The following is a 17,953-nucleotide window of genomic DNA, read 5'->3' as shown; positions in this document are numbered from 1 at the left end:
GAAGACTATGAAAATGTCGTCTAAATACCTCCTATAGAACAAGATTTTCTTACACAGGTCACTATCGGTTTGGAGAAATTTGCTTTCTAAACAGTTCATAATTACAGGACGTTTCCAATATTTCAGTGTCGTCCTTTAGGCAGATTTGGTATGGACGTCATATGTTCCAGTGGTAGTCGAGTTTGAGTCAAGAGAAACATTGCTCATGACCATCTACTTACGCCCAGAATTATACCAGTGACCTTAAGAGTCGGAATTATTTTTCTAGATTTATTTTTATCTTATTAAAGACTGTAGAGGGATTTCTCAAACAACCCAAATTCTATGAGAAGGTTTTTATTTTTTACGTAACAAACGCTTTCAGCCCGGAACTCGTTCTCAGATGTCTACATTTCTGTACAGCGTGAACCAGAACTCTACCGAAAAAATTGCGAAGGTGTTAGCACGGACCAAAACAAGAAAAAATGTCTAATAAATATGGTTTCCAACATGCATATCTTTAAAACTAGTAGCACTTGTTCACCTTCTATATTGTGAAACACATTTCTTTTACTGCAAGCCCCTTGCTTTCCATATTCTGAAAGAAGATAATATGGACAAAAACAAGAAAAAATGAACAACAGACATGGCCTCTAAAGTGCATATCTTAAGAGCTATAAGCACTTGTTCAGTAGAAGAGGCAACATTCTATCTTGCGTTATCTTGTTGAAACTTAACTTCCTATAGAACTCCAAAATTGGGTGCAGCCACTGGCCTAACTACATTATCTACTTTTAATGTGACCACCGCCTATATTCGACGTCAACGTGCAGTAGACACTCGCAGATGGAAGGTGTCAGCACTAGGTAACTAAGGTACACCACAGGCCATAGAAGACAGGAGTAACAAACGGCGTTTGAGCAACTGACCGCCCAGATGAACCTAAGCTCTACCAACAGTGTCCCCTGTAATGCTGTACCCAGAACTGGGACACTTCTGAAAGACGACGGCTAAGTCCTCTGTCTATTGCTGTCATTGGGTGCACCACTGTTGGTGCTGCTCTCTCTGCTGTCTGGTCAAGGGAAACTGTACCAACGGCCACCGTACCTTACAGTCCATGTAGATACCTGTCTTTCTGCAAAAACAAGTCAATTTCATGACTCAGTCTGCGTGATGTGGCTGTACGACCCTGCGCAGCCGAGTCAACAATATGTCTGTTCTCTCGGGCGCTAGTCTTACAAGTCTGAGACGCTACATGCCGTTGAGTATTAGCCCACCAGGACTAATACTAGCAATTACAGTCGTGGGATTCCAACCGAAGTGAGCAGCAATATCGCAGAACGACAAAATGCATAGGCTACGATTCTGCCGCTGACAACTTCCGATATGTACTGGTACACATTTTTCCTTTTTAAACGAGGCATAACATCATCTTCTCACAAGCAACGAATATTAACAGACGATTTCTCATTGAAAAACCCGGTGTGTAATCATTCATTGTATAAGAATGTAGATAGCGTTGCTGCTGAGTACTTGTTGTGGTATCATGGTATGGTAATCATTTGTATATCCAGTCATACAGGGTGAGTGCGGAGGAAAGGTACATGCTTTGAGGGCTGATAGTATTGGTGGTTATGACCAAAAAACTTCATATGGACATATGCCCTGTTACGAACGGTTTCCGGGATAAAATACAATTAATATACCTAGTTATTTATTTTCTACGTTATTCGAACGTTATCATTGTTTAAAACTTATCACAGTAGTGTAGCGGAAGGTGTGTCGAACAATTTGATGATGTCCACCTGAAGCTTTTTGCTCAGGATCACTATCACCCCTCCTGACTCACTCAGAATAAGTACACTTCTCGGAAATCTGGCGTTTTTTGCTTGCCCTGTTGCAATTTTAATGGCAAGTATTACGTTTTAAGGCTTCCTTATCTCATTCGGTAAAACTGGAGCCCTTATAATATCACTTGTTACCTGTCTTTCTGTCTGTCCTGTTTCCCATAAACTGGTAGACGTATCAAGTTGAAATTTATGCCACATTCTAAGGCATACTGGGCCTTGGCAGTGTAAAAAATTTATTCGTCTAAGTCAATGCAATAAAAAGAAAAGGCCATTTATGTCACATGTTTTGATACATGCAAACTCATTCATCAAAATTTATAGGGTACTTCCATTTGAAATAGAATTATGAAATATGGTAAGAAGAAAGGTTTCAAAGTGTAACCAAAGGAAAAAAAATCCGAAAATTGTTAATTTGAAACTATATCACACGAAAAAAAATCCATGAAGGTATTTTCGATCCGTCGTTGCAACTACAAACTGATTTTTTCACCAGACGCGTTTCTCGTTATTGAGGTAAAGCATCATCAGTGGTCTGTGATTAAGTTTATTTACATTTTGATTTGCTTTTTAGCTCGAAAAACAGTTAATTAAGAATAGGTTGATTTGTACTTACGGTGATTTTTCGGCTGCTTTCTCGCTAACAAAAGGAAATGACGTCTGCTAGCACATCGTTGATTTTCCGTGTTCATACTTTTCGTCCACTTTTTAGATGTTCTGACGAAAATGAAACTGTAGGGTGGAATTCGCTAGAGATAGAGGTGAAATATGTGAACTAATACGCGTGAAATACAGGGTGATTCAAAAAGAATACCACAACTTTAGGAATTTAAAACTCTGCAACGACAAAAGGCAGAGCTAAGCACTATCTGTCGGCGAATTAAGGGAGCTATAAAGTTTCATTTAGTTGTACATTTGTTCGCTTGAGGCGCTGTTGACTAGGCGTCAGCGTCAGTTGATGCTAAGATGGCGACCGTTCAACAGAAAGCTTTTTGTGTTACTGAGTACGGCAGAAGTGAATCGACGACAGTTGTTCAGCGTGCATTTCGAACGAAGTATGGTGTTAAACCTCCTGATAGGTGGTGTATTAAACGTTGGTATAAACAGTTTACAGAGAATGGGTGTTTGTGCAAAGGGAAAAGTTCTGGACGGCCGAGAACGAGTGATGAAAATGTAGCACGCATCCAGCAAGCATTTGTTCGCAGCCCAGGAAAATCGACTCGCAGAGCTAGCAGAGAGCTGCAAATTCCACAATCAACTGTATGGAGAGTCCTACGAAAAAGGTTAGTTATGAAACCTTATCGTCTGTAATTGGTTCTGTAGTGGACTGACAAGGCAGCCAGTCCACAGTGACGGGTAGCCGAAAGGCACACGTACACACACGCCGACTGGCGTGAAGTCTGAAACAGGATACGTGATGAAAGCTATAAAGAAAAGAACGGAGCTTCTCGTATACTTAACTTTAATTTCATGTTGTACATTGCTCTTGATAATACAAGTGAGACTCTCTCCAGATATGGTTAATGGCGCCTTGCTAGGTCGTAGCCATTGACTTAGCTGAAGGCTATTCTAACTGTCTCTCGGCAAATGAGAGAAAGGCTTCGTACGTGTAGTCGCTAGCAATGTCGTCCGTACAACTGGGGCGAGTGCTAGTACGTCTCTCGAGACCTGCCGTGTGGTGGCGCTCGGTCTGCGATCCTGACAGTGGCGACACGCGGGTCCGACATGTACTAATGGACTGCGGCCGATTTAAAGCTACCACCTAGCAAGTGTGGTGTCTGGCGGTGACACCACAGGTTCAACTACCCGAGGCGATGGATCGGCCGCCAGGCAGCCCGTGACAGAGCACTTCAACACTGGCCTCCAAGAAGCCCTGATCTTACCCCCTGCGATTTTTTCTTATGAGGGTATGTTAAGGATATGGTGTTTCGGCCACCTCTCCAAGCCACCATTGATGATTTGAAACGAGAAATAACAGCAGCTATCCAAACTGTTACGCCTGATATGTTACAGAGAGTGTGGAACGAGTTGGAGTATCGGGTTGATATTGCTCGAGTGTCTGGAGGGGGCCATATTGAACATCTCTGAACTTGTTTTTGAGTGAAAAAAAAACCTTTTTAAATACTCTTTGTAATGATGTATAACAGAAGGTTATATTATGTTTCTTTCATTAAATACACATTTTTAAAGTTGTGGTATTCTTTTTGAATCACCCTGTATGTTAAAAATATGTGAAATATGTTTTGACATATGCATACGGGAGCAAAGCCACAGGTAAAAAGTTCATCCTAAACCCCTGGAACGATTTCATCCAAATTTGGTAAAAAAATTAGTTACGATCTAGAAAGAAATACTGTGGGATGAGGAGGAGGAGACGAACAACAGCGAGATGGAAGGAGGAGCTGGATACGAATAGGGGGAGGAGGGAACAGAGAGAGAGAGAGAGAGGGGGGGAGGGGGGAAATGGACAGGAGGGAGAGGAAGAGAGGGACAGATAAAGGAAATGGACAGAGACAGGGGAAGAAGAGAGAGGTAAAGAGAGGGGGAGAGGAGATGAACAGAGAGGGGGCAGGAGGAAATGGGCAGAGAAAGGGAAGCTGAGGAAATGGAAGGGGAAGGAGGCAATGAACAGAGAGAAGGGTGAGGAGGAGGTACGTAGAGTGTGGGAGGAGGAGATTCTCAAGAGGGGGAAGGAGAAAATGGAATGAGAGGGGGAGAATGAGATGGACAGAAGGAGAGGGAGTCGATCGACCGACGGGGTAGGGTTAGATGGACAGAGCGGGTAGAAGGAGATGGTAAGAGTGGGGGGCAGGAGGAGATGAAGAGATGGAGAGAGAGAAGAGGAGGAAGGTGGAGGAGGTGGACGGAGAGAGGGGATGGAGGACATGGACCGAGAGGGACTGAAGAATGAGATGAACAGTGAGAGCGGGGCTAGGAGGAGATGGACTAATAGAAGACTGAAATAATTGTATACCTGGGCAACGTTGATTTGCTCAGCTGATATATACACACTACTGCTGGTCGCTTGAATCTGATGACGGATGGCACGTTGTGTTGCAGGAGCTGGTGTCGTCGGGCCCGAACGAGCGCAACTGGCGTGGCATCCTGATCGCGCTGCTCGTGATCGTGCTGGTGCTGGCCATGATCGCGCTCTCCATCGCCATGCTGTCGCCGCCAGACGAGGGCCCCAGGGTGCGCGGCGCCAAGCTCACGCTGGACGACGTCCTGGGGCCGCGCCTAAGGGCCCCGCCCTTCAACGGCTCCTGGGTCTCTGGTGAGCATGCCAGTTCCTACTGCTGCCCACGAAGCAGATTTTCCGTAGGCGGGGGTTTCTACGTCTGTGCCCTGCAAACCGCTGTCAAGTAAATGCCGTATGGTACTTTACGCTGTGCCAGTTATTAGTGCTTCTTCCAGCTCCACTCACATTTGGAACAAGCTAGCAACGACTTCATAAATGCTTCTGGGTGAGCTGTAATTTATCTAATCTTGCTGGAAAGTTCCCGGACGTTGCGTCCGTGGTACTGTCTAAAGTAAACAGTGTTTCTACGAGGCAGCTGCTCGTCACTGCAGATGTGACTCTTGGCTAGCTGTTGCGGCTCGCCAGATTATACGCTGACTCGCTAGAAAAGAGCAGGTGACAAGAGGCGGGTTCAAATGGTTCAGATGGCTCTGAGCACTATGGGACTTAACATCTGAGGTCATTAGTCCCCTAGAACTTAGAACTACTTAAACCTAACTAACCTAAGGACATCACATACATCCATGCCCGAGGCAGGATTCGAACCTTCGACCGTAGCGGTCGCGCGGTTCCAGACTGAAGCGCCTAGAACCGCTCGGCCACACCGGCCGGCTCAAGAGGTGGTGCTACAACGTAAGTGTGAGTTCTGATGCTGACGGCTCATACAAGTGACTCCGCACTCTGAATGAAGAATTACCTTTTTGATGTTCTGATGATGGGCTGTGCTCGAAACACGTCAGTAGATAACTATTTTTGAGCAGTAAGTGAACAGTTATTCTAATGATCTATTTAGCAGTGGCATAAAGCCTCCTTAAGTTTACGTTGTGGTAGCAGGCCCCCTGCGCGACTTCATGTCGCACCTTAACTTATGTATCGCTAGTACACAATCGTAGTACAGCAGTCTCGCCGTTTTTTTTCAAACTCACTATCAAAATGGTACACTATATGACACGCCGTGGAAATACACTTAATAACAGTTTTGGTGTAGTCAGATTCCTCAACGTCTCGCCGCGCACTCATTCAAGGCAAATCCACCTGTCCTGCCACACTCCGCAGCATAGTAAGCTAGATGACCAAACTCTAACTACTACCAATGTTTACCAGTACCAAATACGGTATGCAAAAGCACACGTCACTTTATCCTCTGCCCTGTATCAACGAAAACAGACTCTCCACTGTACTTTCTCCCTGACTACGAGCTGCCATCTTGTTCTGGACGCTAGCAGAAAGACACGCTCGTTAGCTCGATGGTATCTGACCACGACCCGCAATGGCAATTGCACTTCATTGCGATTGTTCCCATGCTGCTCGCCGATCCACGTATGTTTTTCTCTGAGGCAGTCAACAAACGTCCACACACGCTGCGTCCAACTGCGACCCGCTGCGTCTTCCTAGGCCAGCCACGCCGACGCAAAACAAACGCCCCAGCGCCGCTCCACAACCAGCCCGCCGCTGGATCACCTGGATTCGCTACTTCGGTCCGGTACTGTAGATTACCCAACCGCTGTATCATACCGCTCTAGCAAGCCTCGTCTTGATGCTGCTCAGCGAACTCACCACCACACGTTGAGAATTGCGCGTGTTCCGCACTGTTGTGAGCAGCAGGACGGCCCAGAAATCATTTGTGCCACCAAATTCAATTTCACAGCTCCAACTCATCCTCTAGGCCAACCGCATACCCCACCACAAAAGAGGGAGTGACAAGCACCAGATTGCTACTGATACGTGTTACAAACCGGACACAATGGGAAGGACCAGGCCCCTTTGCTTTTTTCTTTTATCACTCGTTTATTACATCAGAGAAATACACATTTTAAGACAAAATTTAACTACATGAAGTATTGCTCCCAGTAAAGGTTGACATAAGTAGTGACAAAACTTAGTTGTATTAAGGGTTTCTGCTGGCAACAAATTTTAAGGAGGCAGTGTAAGGTTTATATCAATTTAGCTCAAACACGTAGCTAGTGATTGAATCACGACACAGACATTTCAACAATTTCGGTAACAAATAAAGAGCGCGAATTTGTACTCACAGTAACCAACTAATCAACAGCCTTGCCATTGAATAAGTGGTAGGCCATTTGGAACGAATTAGCAACACCCTGCAACTAGGGGAGTTAATACCAACAGTTTTTAAATGTCTTGCTCCCCATTAAATAAACAAACTCATAGTAATTAAATGAATAACAAATCAAACACACTACGCTCCACTGAAACTCTTCAGTGGAAGCCAAGCCAAAATGAAGATTCAAAAAAAAAAAATGGTTCAAATGGCTCTGAGCACTATGGGACTCAACTGCTGAGGTCATTAGTCCCCTAGAACTTAGAACTAGTTAAACCGAACTAACCTAAGGACATCACAAACACCCATGCCCGAGGCAGGATTCGAACCTGCGACCGTAGCGGTCTTGCGGTTCCAGACTGCAGCGCCTTTAACCGCACGGCCACTTCGGCCGGCGAAGATTCCATTAACTGACTAGCACTGAAGTCACACTAAAGCTCATCTCTGTGTTCCCAGACAAACATGGAGCAAACTTATACAACACAAGATTTTGAAGGGAGCACATCAGTAAAACAGGTAGTGGAGCTAACTCGTGCCACTGAAAATTAAAGTACTAGACCGGGGCACAAGGTGGTATACAATGAGGTTGCCTTAGCGCTATACTGCGCTCCAAAATATTAATTCAAATGGCCAATTCAAAATTAAGTACACATAAACCAGCATTAATTAACGAGGAGTGACACCAGGTCGCTCGAAGGGGTGACAGCACTTAATTGAAAAGACAAATGCCGGAAGCGGCAGTAACATCAAACACCTTCTCCAAGTTTTAACCAGGAGTCACTTCCCGTTATACAAGTAAACATTTAACCAAGCACAAGGAAGGGACCCCAAAGAAAAAATTCAAATAAAACCCCCAAAAGATTATAAAGGACAGGGAACCCCAACTATATAAATTTAAAAGAATTAGCTCTCCCCAAAGGCAGTGTAAACGCGAAGGCCACACTTAAGAGGCCACCAAAATTGGTCACAAAAAGGTCTTATACATTTGCTCCTTTTCTTTAAAGAAACACAAGGCTGCTTAACTTCTGCTGGCTTCTGCTGGACGTCCGGTATGGCTCGCGTAGGATACACCAGGCAGCAACCCAAGCTAGGCGGTCGCAAGGCACGGCGAGCAAAATCAGGAGAGCAGATAGGCAGGCAGCCAACGCATATCCTCCATGCTGAACCGGCAGACCGCGTACAACCAACTCCACATATACGTGGTTGCTTCCACCTCGTACCTCGCGGCGTCTCAGCAGGTAGCCCGAGCAAATGTCAACTGCCACTCGCCCCGCAAATGCGGAAAACAAGAAGACAAGCAAAGATAAGAAACATCGAAGAATCGATAATAGACATCCAAGAGACTGGCGCGCCAGTAACGAGCGCCGTGGCTCAGCTACTACACAAACAAAACAACTATTACAAACACAAGGTCAGCAACCACTGGTGTACTAATTAAAACAAACAATATAATCAAGTTGAGAAAAGGGAGGATATGGCCCAGCACTCGCTGTCCACAACGACCACCCAACATCCTGCGCCGTGGCCAAAACGAAAGACTCGACACGCAAGTTCACAAGACAACAGATGCAAACAGCTTACTAATAAGAGGAGGCCACTACGTTCGGGTCACGGATTTGCTTCAAACTTTGTACATTTTTGTAGTCAATTAGAACAATATAATGTGCAGGTAGTAAGGCGTACTACTTGGGCAGCTTCGATAACATCGCAAGAGAAGTTTAAGCCGTCAGTGCTGCACCGCTGCCTTGTGACCCAGAGCACGACATAGCGGCGGTCAAGTGCTTAGCATTCACGTTCCGTAACCGGTGGATTATTAGATCGAGTCCCGTTCACGATTTTTTAATTTATTTTTTCAACACTAGTCAAATTATTTCATACATTTTTTATTTAGGGACGGACCTGAAAAGCCCAAGTCAAACTTCGATAAATAAATATACTTATATGCATATGGTGTCTGGCCTTTCGGACATGTCCGAAAGAACAGACACCATATCCATATAAGTATATAGTTCTGGCAATAATGGTCATGACCTTCTGTGCGGATGCACACATATTACCCGAACTAAGGCGAGAATGTGGGTCTCGCGGGAGGCGTGCGCGAGATAGTCCCTGCAGTCACACTATCCTCTGTGCCTTCGGTGGCTGAGATGGATAGAGCGTCTGCCATGTGAGCAGCAGATCCCGGCTTCGAGTCCCGGTCGGGGCACTCATTTTCACCTGTCCCCGTTGATATATATCAACGCCCGTCAGCAGCTGAAGTATTAATATATAATTCTAATTTCGATAAATAAAGATGCAAACAACTTTATTCATTAATACAATAAGTTGCTACAAGCCAGATCATGGGAGTAATGCACAATTAATCGTCGGCTGTGCTTTGGACATCACGAATTGCGGTATGATATTTTTCATACAGACAAGGAAAACACAAATTATAACGGCATCTACTACATCGAATGAGCGCAATTTTCCCGCATGCACGAGGAATCTTGAGAGTTTCTAAGGAAAAACAAAGCTCGTTGACATTTTGAAAAAATTCTCATTCTTCCAACAATTTGGATAAAAACCATACGTAACGCAACATTTTCCTAAATATCAAAAACGGCTCTGAGCACTATGGGACTTAACTACTGAGGTCTTCAGTCCCCTAGAACTTAGAATTACTTAAACCTAACTAACCTAAGGACATCACACACATCCATGCCCGAGGCAGGATTCGAACCTGCGACCGTAGCGGTCTCGTGGTTGCAGACTGTAGCGCCTAGAACCGCCGGCCACTCCGGCCGGCCTTCGTAAATATCGTTGCCGAAAATTGGCGATGAACGTTTGAGTATATGTTAGGAGCATCTTCAAGACAAGCAGTCTCTCGTTCGCTGTCAATCAAATCTGAATAAGTTCGAAGGCGCTTGATAAAATTTTTAACTTGCCTATAAAAATAAAAGTTGCATAGTAACTGCTGTAAGAATAAAATTTACTGAACATCCAAATAAAATTGGAAATTCAATAAAACTTCATGCAAATACACGTGTTTTTCATCATATTACGTTTCAAATATAACATGTAAGAAATAATATGACTAGCGTCGAAAAGAACATAGATTTTAAAAAATGATCGGGACTCGACCCAGCGATCCACCGATTACGGACCTTGAGCCAGAGGCCCGCCGCCAGCTCGTGCTCAAGGTATGCAAAGCACCGATGCAACATTGACGCGTGAAGCTTGTGTTGCGCTTTTCACAAAATTGCGTAAATGGTACGTCCTACTACTTGCATTTTATGTTGTCATAATGGACTAGCCGGCCGCTGTGGCCAAGAGTTTCTAGGCGCTTCAGTCCGGAAATGCGCTGCTGCTACGGACGCAGGTTCGAATCCTGCCTCGGACATGGATGTGTGTGATATACTTAGGTTAGTTAGGTTTAAGTAGTTCTAAGTCTAGAGGAATGATGACCTCAGATATTAAGTCCCATAGTGCTTAGAGCCATTTTTTGAACTGAGTTCCCTGAGAGTATCAGACGCCACCATTAATGACAATTGCTACAGCAATGCATTTTTGCTGAAAGCGTGTTTCCTTCTGTGCCCAATGGCGTAATATTTTTAAGACATGTAATACCACAAGGACAATGTAAACATATACCAAATATGTGCATGTTAATAAGTGAAATAATGCGAAATAATCATACGTATTGTGTCCTTGTTTATGGAACATGATAACTGCGTAAAGTCTTCCGGAAACATGTTGCTGAAATTAGATAACTCACACATTCGGACAGCTGGTGGGTCATAATTTCCATATTGGTATCTTGATTCAGTTCGCTATGGCCTGATAACATAAAACCTGGGCCGGCACACCACTGCGTGGTAGTGAATCATGAACTGTGGGAAAACCGGAAAAGAAGAGGATCAAAGCATTTGTATACTGGTGCCATAGAAGGATGTTGAAAATTAAGTGGACAGATAAGAGCAGGAATGAGGAGGTTGTCTGCAGAATCGGCTTAGAAAGGAAAATATGGAAAGCAGTAACAAGAAGAACGAACGGAATGATAGGGCATGTTTTACGTCAGGGAACAGCTTCCATGGTACTAGAGGGAGCTGTAGAGGGTAAAATTGTAGGGGAAGACAGAAATTGGAATATATCTATCAATAATTGACAACAAAGGGTTGCAAGTGTTACGCTGAGATGAAGAGGGTGGTACAAGAAAGGAATTCGTAGTGGACCGCAGCAAACCAGTCAGAAGACTTGAAGACAAAAAAAAGGTCAAAGTGACGACCTCTGGTCTCAGTGTATACATTACAATGGAACCGAGCTCAAAATCATTTCGCCCACTTGCTTGTGCAAGTCACTTATGATGATTGATGTGTAGAAACTGATCCACTTGTGCTTTATACCCATTATTTCGAAGTGAGCATATCACTGGCAAGTTGCCTGCCCTGAAATCTTGTCCCAAGCTATTCAATTCCACCTTTTCGAAACCTACTGTAAGAACAATTATTTATCGAGAGCCCTCATAAACGTTAAGAATGGAATAAATTTCTCCCAGATACGGGGGGCCTTCAATAAGCAATACAGCACTTTTTGCTGAAAACAGATTGGCTTAATTCAGGATTCCAATACGCCATACTACTCCCGTTGTATTCTCGTCGGCACTGTAGTGTTGTACCATGGATGCAAGGGAAAGGATGCAGTTTGGTGGCCAGTATCCTCTTTCTACAAAACATTTACATTAACAGGAGGCCACTTAACTTTAAGAATCCATGAGTTGTGGTACAAGCTCTTCACTAATAATCCACGTTAGACTCACTGCTGCTGAAGTACAAATCCTCCTAAGCAATTAATGACAATCACCAGCCGCGCGGGATTAGCCGAGCGGTCAGAGGCGCTGCAGTCATGGACTGTGCGGCTGGTCCCGGCGGAGATTCGAGTCCTCTCTCGGGCATGGGTGTGTGTGTTCGTTCTTAGGATAATTTAGGTTAAGTAGTGTGTAAGCTTAGGGACTGATGACCTTAGCAGTTAAGTCCCATAAGATTTCACACACTCTTTTTTTTTTTTTTTTACAAACGCCAAATAAGGATGCATGGTGTGCGCCAGTGACTGAGCTACTAACGAGAGTGAGACTGAGCAAGTGACTGACACTCAGACTGAGCTAATGACTGAAACTGAGACAGACTGAGTCCTCCGGTCAGCGGCGAGGATCTAAATACATTACTGGCCATTAAAATTGCTACACCACGAAGATGACGTGCTACAGACGCGAAATATTTCCGACAGTAACAAGATGCTGTAATATGCAAATGATTAGCTTTTCAGAGCATTCACACAAGGTTGGCGCCGGTGGTGACACCTACAACGTGCTGACATGAGGAAAGTTTCCAACCCATTTCTCATACACAAACAGCAGTTGACCGGCATTGCCCGGTGAAACGTTGTTGTGATACCTCGTGTAAGGAGGAGAAATGCGTACCATCACGTTTCCGACTTTGATAAAGGTCGGATTGTACCCTATCGCGATTGCGGTTTATCGTATCGCGACATTGCTTCTCGCATTCGTCGAGATCCAATGACTGTTAGCAGAATATGGAATCGGTGGGTTCAGGAGGGTAATACGGAACGTCGTGCTGGATCCCAACGGCCTCGTATCACTAACAGTCGAGATGACAGGCATCTTATCTGCATGGCTGTAACGCATCATGCAGCCACGTCTCGATCCCTGAGGCGACAGATGGGGACGTTTGCAAGACAACAACCATCTGCACGAACAGTTCGACGACGTTTCCAGCAGCATGGACTATCAGCTCGGAGACCATGGCTGCGGTTACCCTTGACGTTGCATCACAGACAGGAGCGCCTGCGATGGTGTACTCAACGACGAACCTGGGTGCACTAATGGCAAAATGTCATTTTTTCGGATGAATCCAGGTTCTGTTTACAGCATCATGATAGTCGCATCCGTGTTTGGCGACATCGCGGTGAACGCACATTGGTAGCGTGTATTGGTCATCGACATACTGGAGTATCACTCGGCGTGATGGCATGGGGTGCCATTGGTTACACGTCTCGGTCACCGTTTGTTCGCATTGACGGCACTTTGAACAGTGGACGTTACATTTCAGATGTTTTACGACCCGTGGCTCTACCCTTCATTCGATCCCTGCGAAACCCTACATTTCAGCAGGATAATGCACGACCGCATGTTGCAGGTCCTGTACGGGCCTTTCTGGATAGAGAAAATGTTCGACTGCTGCCCTGGCCAGCACATTCTCCAGATCTCTCACCAATTGAAAACGTCTGGTCAATGGTGGCCGAGCAACTGGCTCGTCACAATACGCCAGTCACTACTCTTGATGAACTGTGGTATCGTGTTGAAGCTTCATGGGCAGCTGTACCTGTACACGCCATCCTAGTTCTGTTTGACTCAATGCCCAGGCGTATCAAGGCCGTTATTACGGCCAGAAGTGGTTGTTCTGGGTACTGATTTCTCAGGGTATATGCACCCAAATTGCGTGAAAATGTAATCACATGTCAGTTCTGGTACAATATATTTGTCCAATGAATACCCGTTTATCATCTGCATTTCTTCTTGGTGTAGCAGTTTTAATGGCCAGTAGTGTACTTGTGGCCGAGAGGGTGTTGGCGGGGTCTAGTTTGCGAGTCTGTCTTTGGCCTCTCTCCTGATAGGTGTGCTTGATCCAGCGCCTGTTATCGATCTTCTTGCTACATCTTTGGCGACCGATGTGCTGGTGACAGCCTACGCCAGTACAATTCCCCACTGTTTTGGATACAAAACACTATTTTTCAACACAATCTCTGTTCAATGTGACGGACTTATGGCACCTTACTGGGACGGCCTGTAACTCTACTGCCCGACACCGCAGCCAACGTCTTGCTGCATCGGTAACCTCTTCATCTTCCATGTACTGCTTCCTGTGGACCATCCTTCATTAGGCCAAACAAATGGAAGTAGGAAGGCGAGGAACCCAGCTGCCACACACCTCTTAGTTCCCCGACCGGTGGGCGAGTGTGTCAGCACTACCAACAGAGGCGTCCAGCTATGCAGTGAGATGTTGGATGGTGATCCGTCCATCATCTCTGAAGAGAGTGCACGCACTTTCCAACATCAAAGGAGTCGCCGCTGTGTGCGGACGGCCGGCATGAAGGATATCGGACCCTCTTGCAGTAATGACAGACACCTCGCCCAGCGAATCACCATAGTATTTTTCTCTTACCAAGTCTCCGTAGACATTCTGAAAGCTCCTATGAATACATGAGATCCTCTGATTTCTCGCAAAAGAAATTCAGTGACATTTCTTTGCTTCGAACGCATCTCCATTACAGACGCCATTTCGAAGGCTACGTATAAGACCACCACCTACCGAAACCTCATGAAACTGTAGGGGCCGAAGAAGATGTCCCACAACAAATTCCGCATTTTTCAACCGAAATTTGGTGAGAAAAAACTCTGTAACATTAGATATCGAACGCTCCTCGTACGATGACATGTGTTTCACACATTTCTCCGTGCATTGTTTCGCTCTCCCGCCCTCTAACCAACTTGCAGATATTTTTTTTATATCTCAAGGGGACAAATGTAAGGATTTAGAGGCTTATCTCAGTAGGAGTAAGATAGATACTGCCTACAGGAAAATTAGAGAGACATTTGGAGAAAAGAGAACCACTTGTTTGAATATCAAGAGCTCAGATGGAAACCCAGTTCTAACCAAAGAAGGGAAAGCAGAAAGGTGGAAGTAGTATATAGAGGGTCTATACAAGGGCAATGTACTTGAGGACAATATTATAGAAATGGAAGAGGATGTAGATGAAGATGAAATGGGAGATACGATACTGCGAGAAGAGTTTGACAGAGCACTGAAAGACCTGAGTCGAAACAAGGCCCCGGGAGTAGACAACATTCCATTAGAACTACTGACAGCCTTGGGAGAGCCAACCCTTACAAAACTACCATCTGGTGAGCAAATTGTATGAAACAGGCGAAATACCCTCAGACTTCAAGAAGAATATAATAATTCCAATCCCAAAGAAAGCTGTTGTTGACAGATGTGAAAATTACCGAACTATCAGCTTAATAAGTCACAGCTGCAAAATACTAACACGAATTCTTTACAGACGAATGGAAAAAAAACTGGTAGAAGCCGACCTCGGGGAAGATCAGTTTGGATTCCGTAGAAATATTGGAACACGTGAGGCAATAATGACCTTACGACTTATCTTAGAAGAAAGATTAAGGAAAGTCAAACCTACGTTTCTAGCATTTGTAGACGTAGAGAAAGCTTTTGACAATGTTGACTGGAATACTCTCTTTCAAATTCTAAAGGTGGTAGGGGCAAAATACAGGGAGCGAAAGGCTATTTACAATTTGTACAGAAACCAGATTGCAGTTATAAGAGTCGAGGGACATGAAAGGGAAGCAGTGGTTGGGAAGGGAGCAAGACAGGGTTGTAGCCTCTCCCCGATGTCATTCAATCTGTATATTGAGCAAGCAGTAAAGGAAACAAAAGAAAAATTCAGAGTAGGTATTAAAGTCCATGGAGAAGAAATAAAAACTTTGAGGTTCGCCGATGAGGTTGTAATTCTGTCAGAAACAGCAATGGACTTGGAAGAGCACTTGAACGGAATGGACAGTGTCTTGAAAGGAGGGTATAAGATGAACATCAACAAAAGCAAAACAAGGATAATGGAATGTAGTCGAATTAAGTCGGGTGATGCTGAGGGAATTAGATTAGGAAATGAGACACTTAAAGTAGTAAAGGAGTTTTGCTACTTGGGGAGCAAAATAACTGATAATGGTCGAGGTAGAGAGGATATAAAATGTAGACTGGCAGTGACAAGGAAAGCGTTTCTGAAGGAGAGAAATTTGATAGCACCGAATATTGATTTAAGTGCTAGGAAGTCGTTTCTGAAAGTATTTGTATGGAGTGTAGCCATGTATGGAAGTGAAACGTAGACGATAAATAGTTTGGACAAGAAGAGAATAGAAGCTTTCGAAATGTGGTGCTACAGAAGATTGCTGAAGATTAGATGGGTAGATCACGTAACTAACGAGGAGGTATTGAATAGGATTGGGGAGAAAAGGAGTTTGTGGCACAACTTGACAAAAAGAAGGGATCGGTTGGTAGGACATGTTCTGAGGCATCAAGGGATCACCAATTTAGTATTGGAGGGCAGTGTGGAGGGTAAAAATCATAGAGGGAGACCAAGAGATGAGTACACTAAGCAGATTCAGAAGGATGTAGGTTGCAGTAGTACTGGGAGATGAAGAAGCTTGCACAGGATAGAGTAGCATGGACAGATGCATCAAACCAGTCTCAGGACTGAAGTCCACAAGAACAACAACAACAAGGGCACTTAACATCTGAGGTCATCCTTCCCCTTGAACTTATAACCACTTAAACCTAACTAACCTAAGGACAACCTAACATCCATGCCCGAAGCAGGATTCGAACCTGCGACCGTAGCAGTCGCGCGGTTCCGGACTGAAGCGCCTAGAACCGCTCGGCCACCACGGCCGGCACTTGCAGTTAAGAGTTCAGTAAAACAAGAACCCACTGATGATAACATAAATGTGTTGAAACGTGTTCGGGCAAGAACGGTAACACAAGACAAAATCTGTAGTTTGTGCAGACGAGCGGAAGCCAGTTCCACAATTTGTTCTGAAAACACTCTTGTTGTTAGGGAATCAGGAAACAAACGAATGATTACGAAGTGTTTCAGTTATATTTGTCTCCTATTCGGCGAAAAATATGTTTCGTTTTTGAGATCTGACTCCCTTCAGAGTCTAACCGCGTGTATTTGACAAATTTAAATAATTCATGATCTTTGTATCTTAGCTGCGCCACATTCACGAACACTTGTGTATGTTCTCCTGATCCGATACCGATATTCGCTTAGGGGCTTTGGAAGTGCTTTAAACATGTTTAACTGTCAGATTGTAGTTCAGAAGTAAATTGAGGTTCTTATGCTACAGTGTACGGAAATAACGCTCCTTTTCTCATACCACGAGTGTATGCACCACTTGCGTCCCCTGAGGCGCCAGATCGCCGGTTACAGTTCTGCTCGTACGCAGATGCAGCAAGTAAATACAGCGCGCACTTGTTTTGAGAGCAAACACTGCAGCTGCAGCTGCTGTATAAGGCAAATCCGCGGCACGCAGTCTCCAGTGGTTCACCGAGTACCAGTGTGCAACTGCAAGAACTGTTGTGCAGTTGGACGGTCCGAGATAAGCCAGCGCCCAGTAAGGACACGTAAACAGTATTCGCAGTCTGTAGCAAAACATCCAACAAATTCACTTACATTTGCTTGCGGTACCGATTTTCCGCGACGAAATTTTTTTTCATATATTTTATTTTCACCGGTATGGGAGTCCTATCGTGATATAAATAAATAGCACTGTCCATCTGTTATGGCCGTTGAAATTTTAAAACTCAAACAAGAATTTACACGGTGGCTTGATGCAATAATCTGAATAATATATATGACTAACTTTTTTTTTTCAAGTAAACCTAACCCAACGAGTTGCAGAAATGGAGGGACCGTCTTCAGCTGAGGAAATTATTTCCATTTTATTTTTTGGCAAGTTTCTAACAATCTTTTCTGCTTTGAAACATGTTCATTCGTTCATTAGGAAACATAAGCTGCACTCGTCGATTACAAGTCCTTTGACGTATTATAATTAATTTTCCCACGAACACTCCTATCGTAGACCCAGAGATGCCCAATTGACATTTCTCTCATTTCCCGTAACACAGTGATTAGTTCATGTCTGAAAGGGAAAAGTACGAGAGCTGTCCAGAAAGTAAGTTCCTATCGGTCGCGAAA

At 44.5% G+C, this 17,953-nt stretch overlaps 1 protein-coding gene across 1 annotated transcript in view; it reads left to right on the top strand.

Moving 5' to 3' along the window:
- Positions 1–17,953, top strand: part of LOC126195301 (inactive dipeptidyl peptidase 10-like) — a 358,542-nt gene that overhangs the window by 80,507 nt on the left and 260,082 nt on the right. Inside the window, exon 2 of the mRNA XM_049933856.1 lies at positions 4,887–5,100. Within this exon, the coding sequence (XP_049789813.1) occupies positions 4,887–5,100 (214 nt within the window). The remainder of the gene's footprint in view (positions 1–4,886; positions 5,101–17,953) is intronic.

Source organism: Schistocerca nitens, chromosome 7, assembly GCF_023898315.1.
Source record: "Schistocerca nitens isolate TAMUIC-IGC-003100 chromosome 7, iqSchNite1.1, whole genome shotgun sequence".
In the NCBI taxonomy this organism is placed as follows: domain Eukaryota; kingdom Metazoa; phylum Arthropoda; class Insecta; order Orthoptera; family Acrididae; genus Schistocerca; species Schistocerca nitens.
Note: the sequence above shows the minus strand (reverse complement) of the source record. Positions and strands in the feature narration are given on the sequence as shown.